The sequence below is a fragment of the Manis javanica genome, chromosome X (assembly GCF_040802235.1).
Source record: "Manis javanica isolate MJ-LG chromosome X, MJ_LKY, whole genome shotgun sequence".
In the NCBI taxonomy this organism is placed as follows: Eukaryota; Metazoa; Chordata; class Mammalia; order Pholidota; family Manidae; genus Manis; species Manis javanica.
Window position 1 is genome coordinate 19,317,127 of NC_133174.1, and position 8,298 is coordinate 19,325,424.

The 8,298-nt window shown below is 51.6% G+C and overlaps 1 protein-coding gene and 1 pseudogene across 1 annotated transcript; both read left to right on the forward strand.

The window, feature by feature from the left end:
* Positions 1–306: 306 nt before the first annotated feature.
* Positions 307–2,171, forward strand: LOC118967266 (melanoma-associated antigen B5-like; annotated as a pseudogene).
* A 3,439-nt stretch (positions 2,172–5,610) lies between these two features.
* On the forward strand, positions 5,611–7,371 carry LOC118967265 (melanoma-associated antigen B5-like). Its single transcript, XM_073228034.1, is given in 3 exon segments — positions 5,611–5,744; positions 6,187–7,225; positions 7,228–7,371. Coding segments are annotated over 2 exon segments (1,140 nt in total). The 5' UTR covers positions 5,611–5,744; positions 6,187–6,229.
* Positions 7,372–8,298: the final 927 nt, after the last annotated feature.

Sequence of the window (8,298 nt, forward strand, 5' to 3'; positions counted from 1 at the left end):
CAAGCCATGGCCCATAGATCTGCAGTCTAGCAGCAGCTATCATGTAAGGCTGACTCTGCAAGAAAGGTGTCAGAGATGTGAGGGCCTTGGCCTGAGGAGAGCAGCCTCTAGTCAGCAAAGCCCTGCTAGCAGTGAACGTGAGCCCCGGAGTGAAGACTCAGGGAACTCAGTGAAGAACTGAGAGAACCAGACACCCCCACAGCCTTGCTGGCAGCGCTGGCATACCTGGGCATTGTTGACCCAAGGTGACATACTTCCTCATAGGGTGTCACAAGGGCGTGAGGGACGTAGGGTCTAAGGCCAACGATGGCAGGATTCCCAGCTTTTTCCAGAGGCCAAGGAGAATACCCTGAGGATAAAGAGAACCAAATACCCCATCACCGTGGGAACACCATACAATTCATTCCTTATTCAGCCTCAGGAGACCAACGACAGGTATATGGTCAGATGAGGAGACCCTCACTTCCTCCTTCCTCCTAGGGGTCCTTGGTGACACTGGCCTTAGTATTCTGGCCTAAGGGCAAGGGAGGGAGGAATTCCAGGCCATGACAGGGGTCAGAGCCAGGCCCACGGGACTACGCACCACTACCCCCAGCAGAAGGGATAACAAAATATCTGGGGCAGCCCTTGGTTTCAGGCCTTGAAGAACCAGGGCAAGGCTGCGTAGCTCAAACTCCCCCAACACTTATTTATATCAGGTCTTTGGGAGGTGAAACCCTTAGTTTGAAGGTACAGCCACCATTCATTGCAAGGGGAGGGGGGGCTACTAGGCCCTAAGTGGAGCCAAAGTAAGGATTCTTAATGAGGACTGAGGACCCCAAGGAAACCAAGACAGAAAACAGCTCACTGAGCAGTCAGCACTGGGGGCACGTGGACAGGGGTGATGAGCTGAGGACCCCCTGCACTCCCTTCTTGTGGGTCCTGGGAAGCTTTGTGATGTCAACCTCAGAGCAGCAGAGGGACCAGGTCCCATGAGCTCCCAGCAGTTGAGCGATGGTCTTGAGTGTGAAATATGAGACTCCTCAACCTAGAAGACTGCCAGCCCCTGCTGTCACCCCAGAATGCCTGAGGCAGGGCTGGCAGGATGTAGCCTCAAGCTCACTCCAATGTCCTTCACAGGTTTCCCAAGGGACAGGCTCATGAGAAGAGAAGTCCCATCAGTTTTTAAAGCAGTGGCCCCAGGAACCCTGCAAGTGTCACCTTCCTTACACACGCCAGCTGAGAGTGTATTTCCACTCTAGAGAAGCACCATCTTTCCAGCATTCCTCCTCCAGTGGGCCGTCATCACCCGTCCGCCTCTTCACACTCATGCCCGCTGGCCCTGACCACAGAGTCAGAAGAGTAGGCGGCACACTCCTGGGAAAGAAGAGACCCCTTCCTCTTCTGTTTCAGAGGGGAGCCCCCAGCCCTCATCATCTCCTGTCTCAGGCAGTGCTTCCCAGGGCGCTTAGAGAGTCCCGTGCACACCATTACTTCTTGGAGCATTTTTGGTATAAGATCTAATGAAGGTGATTACATCCAGGGTGAGGAACAGGGTGAGCAAACGTCACGTTCTGCTGAGGTCTCCCTTTCTACTGAGTGATCATAGGGTGGTGCTCTAAATATGAAAGTGTGCTTGTTGGAGCAGCTCCTTCCACAAAAGCATAAAATGAAGCAGCCCATTATGAAGGAGGTCATGCTGAAGATGGTCAACGAATAGCACCCAGGCCGATTTGCTGAAATCCTCAAGACAGCCTCTGAGCACATTGAGATCTTTCCAGTTGACTTTAAGGAAATCAACTCAACCAGCCACTCACAGGACCTCGTCAGCAAACTGAAGGTCCCCACCAACGGGACGGGGTGTGATGGCAGGGGCTTGCTGATGCCCAGCCAGTCTCCTGATGACCGTCCTGGGTGTGATCTTCATGAAGGACAATCATGCCTCTGAGGAAGACATCTGGAAATTCCCGAACATGGTGCAAGGATATGCTGGGAGGAAGCACTTCATCTAGAGGCAACCCAGGAAGCTCCTCACCCAAGCTCTGGAGTCCCTGGAGTACTGCCAGGTGCCTGCCACTGATCCTCCGTGCGGTGAGTTCCTTTGGGGCTCAGGGGCCCATGAGGAAAACAGCAAGACGAAACTGCTAGAATTTTTGGTGAAGGTCAACAAAAGCATCCCCAGTGTCTTTTAATCACCAAATGAGGAAGATCTGCATGGTGAGAAAGAGAGGGCCCGAGCCAGAGCTGCAGCCGGGGCTGGCACTCTGCCGCAGCCGCTATGAATTCCAGGGCCCTCCCCAGCAGCTTCCACAGCCCCTACTGAAGTTTGAGACAGTTTTAGTCATCCTGTAGGAAAATGTGATACCACAATAGGGATTTTCAGGGAAGGAATCCCACAGTAAAATAGCTGGGATAACGGAATAGAGAAATAAAACAGATCACCTTTGAGTTTCCTTACTCTCTTCAGTCTTTCGCTTTATAAAAGTAAATGATTTACACCTTGGTGTGCTTAGCATGTTAAAGAATGTAGGAGATATTAAATCTTAACAAGTTAGACTTTCTCTTAATTCCCCAAACATCAGTTGAGTATCTGCTCTTTGGAAGCCTTTGTATTAGTGCTGGGATGATAAGATAAAGCCCGAGCCTCTGCCTATAGAACTTCAGAAGCTAGGAGCTGCCATCACAGAAGGAAGATGTTGAGATATCCTCTATGACTTATGGGGAAGGGTGGGAATGAAGGTGTCACAGGTGAGAGTAGTAAAGTGTAAATTCCTTAGGCAGGGTACTTTAAGTTTCAGGAAGCTGCAAGTCAATACATGCAATGTAATTATAATTAAAGTGCCTTATGGAGTAGATGTGACTGTGGGAGTGCCGAGTAGAGGCCAGACCCTCAAATGATGTGTATCAGAGCTGAGGGAAAAAAATCTCTGAATGGAAAACTGGAAAACTGCACTGTGGTGTAAGGCCTGCAATTAAGGTCCAATGTCAGGTGCTCCTTGATATTTGGAGAGCCCAGCAGGGCTCTGAACTGCCTAACTGCAAGTTCTCCTCCACACCGTGCACATGCAGGAAAAGTCCTGTAACAAACAACCATCTTTATCAAGGGAACAAGGCACAGACACATCTTGCTTATTCCTAAATTGCAAGTTTCTCTTGCCTACCAGTTGGTAAAATTTTTCAAACAAACTGATTATTTGCTCCCATGGGGACAAGGGATCGCCTCATCCTCTGATACTGCAAACCCAGCCTCCCACGGGCCCTGTTTACTTTCTTTGTTCCTGAGTACAACCCCATGTTGTGCTAGGTGGCACACGGTGTTCCCCCTGAATCTGTGCATACACTTGATTCATAAACAGCTGTTTGTCTCATCTCTCCAGTGTCCAGTGTGTTTGGACACCACACAACCATACTGGGGAAAACCCTTCCTCACTTCATGGGGTGTCTAGGAGGCTGTGTGAAAACATGCTACTGTGAATTACTTTCACAGCACATAAGCCAGTAAGAAATCTTCATCTAGGGCAGTGTACTCACTTGCTTGGCTAGGGCTGCCATAATGAAATGCCACAGACTAGGACGCTTAAACAATAGAAAGTAATTTTTTCCAAGTTCTGGAGGCTGGAAGCCCAAGATCAAGGAGCTGGCATTGTTGGTTTTTCCTGAGGCTGCTCTCCTTGGCTTGTAGCCTAGCTCCCATCCCTAGTCCTCTGCCTTCTTCCTCAGCTTCCCCATCTCATATCACTCCTGGGGGACACAGACCCATTTTCTGTAAAATTTGCAAGTAGAAAAATTACTCAAGGGTTTGCAGGGATGTGTCATCCCCCGAGAAGCCCTTCATTAAAGAGACAGGCACCAAGATGAAGATCTAGATGAATGTTGACTGAGTACCACGCCCAAACAGCGCGTCAGGTAGAGGTCCCTCACCTCCACTGTCAGGCTGATTTCTGCAAGGAAGGTCTGAAGGAGGTGAGGGCCTTGTAAGGGCAGTGGCAGAGGGAAGTGCCTACAGTATTAAGGAATATAACTGAGAGTCCTGTGTGAACTTGAGGGTATTCCACCCCAATACAGAAGGGGCAGCAGAGATCCCACCATGTTGTAGTCCTAGAGATACGCTATTATGACTGACGGGGAGAGAGGCGCTCCCCAGAACATCCTGGCAATAGAGATCCCGCCCCCGCTGTCAGTCTAGAGAGACTCCGTTATGATTGATGGGGAGAGTAGTGCTCCCAGAACATCCGGGGCAGCAGAGATCCCGCCCCTGCTGTAAGCCTAGAGGGACTCTGTTATGACTGACGGCACTCCCCAGAATATCTGGAGCAGCTGAGTTCCCGCCCCTGCTCTGAGCCTTGTGCGAGAGACCCCGTTGTTGCTCACCGCGAGAGGAACGTCACTTCCTACTCAGGCGCCTGAGGAGCACGATTTTGCGTGAAGCGGGAAACCACACAACAGGCAAGTGAAGTCCCAAACCCTACCAGGAGTTATGGGGAAGGGCCTGAACGAAGGATGAGAGAACCCCTCACTCCACAAGAGTGGTGGAGGCGGCTCCTTGTGCCAGTCGTAGTGCTGTCCTGGGAAGCTCATCAGGCGGAGGGAGAGTTCTGCCTAGAGGGTCTCGGGAAGGTGAGGAAGGGCCGTAGTTTAAGGGGGCAGCCCCAGGGCAGCAGAGGGAGAGAAGACGCCAACAAGGGTGTAGGTGAGGAAACATAGGCTCAAAGTTTCACCAAATCCCACCCACCTTCCTCTCCGACCCAGACCCCCCCCCCAACCCGGTGGGCCGTGTAGAGGAGGGCAGGGCAGCAGCGAGCCAGGGGCTGTGGGAGTGCCGGGGGGTCGTGTGTGACACGTGGCCCAGGAGGGGGTGTTGTGTGGGGGCACAGCAGCCGGCCGGGGGATGGAGAAGGGGTGCGTGGTGGGGAGTGGGGTGGGTCCCGGCAGTAGTTGGGTGGGTGGGGGTGTGCGCCGGCAGGCAGCATAGTGCTGGGGGTGGCATGGCGCTGTGGCAGGCTGGGGTGTTGTGGGTGGTTGGCACGGTGCTGCAGCGGGCACAGGGGTAGTGGGGCACGGCAGCGGTATGGGTCACCGCAGGGGGCTGGGGACAGTGGGGTGGGGGTGTGAGGGACATGGCAGGGGCTGGGAGCAGGGGAGCTCCGTGGTGGCCAGCAGGGTAGGGGGGTGGGGGGGTGGCCCACAGCAGTGGGCTGGGTGGTGTGGTGGCCAGCCGGGTGTTGGGGCAAGGTGGTGGCCCGGGTGGTGGGGGGACTGTGTTTAAAGCGGAAGGTTTGTCCTCTGAAACTGGAGGATTTCAGGCCTTTCTAGGAGTTTAGGTGAGGACCATGATGTGTGAGGAGAACACACAAAATGAGGGTACACGGAATCCATCCCCTGTTCTCAGCCCTGGAGACCATGGGCGGGAGGGTCTAGGGGCAGGCCACGACTCACATATCCTCCTGGGGGTTCTCAGGAGGTGATGAGTCCCAAGCTATGCCTCGGGGAAAGACTGAGGGACAGTCCACCATTGAACAGATCACAAAACATTCTGAGCCCCACCTCTGCACTCAGAACGTGAAGGCTCAGGTCAGGGCTGTCAGGCTGAGGCTCAACTTCACTTATTTACATTAAACGTAAGGAGAAAAGATATTTTGCGTGAGGGTGCTGCCAGCAGTCGGCCAACGAGAGGTGTACCAGGAAGTACCGCCAGACCAAGCACCCTACACGAGAACTGCGGACCCGAGCGGCTCTTGAAGGAGAGTGCTCCACCTAACTCTCAGGTGGGTGTCCCCCGACTGGGATAGGGGCTAAGGGACCCCTTCTTTTGCTCCTCTTGGTTCTCCAGGAGGTGTTGGCATTGGGGCACCTTTACAATAGCAGAATAGAGGGGGCCTAGGACTTGCCAATAGCTGACATTACACTCTTATTGTGAACTGAAAACACCCCCACACCCAAGAACAGAGGCTCCCCACTGGCAGCCTCTGCTGTCACCCCAGTGTACCCCAGATGGAGCTAGCAAGCTCTCATCTCAGGTTTCCTCCGAGGTCCTCTTTGAGGTTCTCAGGGAACAGGATGACCAGAACAGGAGCCCTGTGGGGACCTAGAGTAGAGCCCCATGGAAACTTGCAGAGGTGGCCTTGGTTAGAGCCACGGTGATCTCCCAGCTGAAGGGGCTCACATCCTCGCATCTTCCCTCCCCCACGTATCCTTACCTGCTCACAGCCTGCCCAGACTTCTGCCTGCTGTCCTTGACCAGAGAGTCATCATGCCTCGGCGTCGGAAGAGCAAGCGCCAGGGCCGCCAGACACAGCAGCAGGCCCAGGGTGAGACCCAGAGTCGTGGGCATGCTCAGGCCACCGCAGCAGCAGCAGCAGCCGAGCCCACTCCCTCCTCGTTTCCTCAGTGTGAAGATCTTCTCCAGAGTCTGCCTGATGTTGAGCCACGTAGCACTGGCCAGCAGCCTCAGGAAGCACCACCTGGCGCCACGGCATCTACTCACACTACATCTGATGAAGCTTCCGACGACGAAGATCAGGATATGCCAAGGACTGCTGAGGTTCCACTCAACACTGAAGGCTCAGACAAAGGTTATTTCGTCAGGAACAGTGTTCACCTGTTGGGGTACTTCCTTGTGCACAGGTATGAACTGAAGCAGCCCATCCTGAAGGAAGACATGCTGATGATTATTGGCAAAGAGAATGAATCCCAATTTCCTGAGATGCTCAAGAAAACCGCTAAGCATATTGAGATCCTCTTTGCTCTTGACCTGAAGGAAAGTGACTCACCTAGACCATCATATGACTTGGTCAGCAAATTGAAGCTCCCCAACAATGGGAGGGTGCGTCCTGGCAGGGGCTATCCAAAGACTGGTCTCGTGATGCTTGTTCTGGGTATCATCCTCTTGAAGGACAACTGTGCTACTGAGGAAGACATGTGGAAACACCTGAGTGTGTTCAGCCTATATCCTGGGAGGAGGCACTTCTTCTTCGGTGAACCCAGGAAGCTCATCACCCAAGATTTGGTGAGACTCAAGTACCTGGAGCGCCGCCAGGTGCCTGGCAGTGATCCCCCTCTCTATGTGTTCCTGTGGGGCCCCAAAGCCCACGCTGAAACCAGCAGGAAGAAAATCCTGGAATTTATAGTTAACACCAAGAGAGAATTTCCCAGGGTATTCCCATCCTTTTGTGAAGAAGCTCTGCAAGATGAGGAAGAAAAAGCCAAGATCACAGCTGCAGCCAACCTTGGCACCACTGGCAGAGTATCTGTATACCTTCCAGGGCCATGCCCAGAAGTATCTCCCCACCCCTTCTGATGACTGAGAATTTTTGTCCTCCAGACCAAATATATGATCACATCACGATAGCACTTATATTCTTAGAAATGCAAAAGAATCCCATAGGAAAATAGTTGGGGTAATGGAATAGAAAAAAAATTAAAGATGAACAATGTTAGTTTACCTGTTCATTTTAGTCTTTAGTTTTATAAAAGTGATCTATGCTTTGCTTTTCATAGCTTATTCAGTAAAGAAGAAAATAAATCTTACTTAATTAGATGTCATGTTGACTGGTTCTTTTATTCACCATACATTGAGTATCTGCTCTTTAGAAGACTCTCTTACTATTGGGCATGCTAAGATAAAGAAAATCCAGCCTCTACTCACAGAACTTTAGAGCTTTTGAGCTTCAGGCATCCAAGTTAAGATGTTGAAATACTCTCAATGAACTATAGGTGAAGTAAAAAGAAGAGGGTATTCCTTATAAGAGCAGTTAAGTGGGAATTTCTGGAGCAAGGCAGTTCGGGACTGTCGGAAACTGCAAGTCCTCAGTAGGATTAATTTTACCTTACACTGTGTGGTGAGCTAGTTCAAGTTGCGGAACTGGTGAGTAGATGCCCACCTTCCGGCGCTATGCTTTGGAGTTAAACAGAACCCCATTTGTCTGCTTGGGTTACTATTACAAAATACAAAGGATTGGTTGACTTAAACAACTGACGCTTATGCTTTAACAGTGACAGGCACTGGGAAGTCCACAATCGAATATAACAATGGACTCGGTTTCTGGTGAGATATTTCTTCCCGGCTCGCAGTGTCCACCTTCTCCCTGTGTCACAGAGAGAGGGGCTTCTGGCCTCTCTTGCTACTCTTACAAGAGCACTAATTGTATCACGGGCACCCCATTTTCATTACCTCACCTAAACCTAGTTACCTCCCAAATACCATCACACTGGGGGTTAGGGCACCAACATACCAATTTTGGTGAGGGACACAAACATTCAGTCTACAGTGGAAAACTGCAGCTATGATTGCTTTGGGATTGTGGGTAAACCACAAAGAAA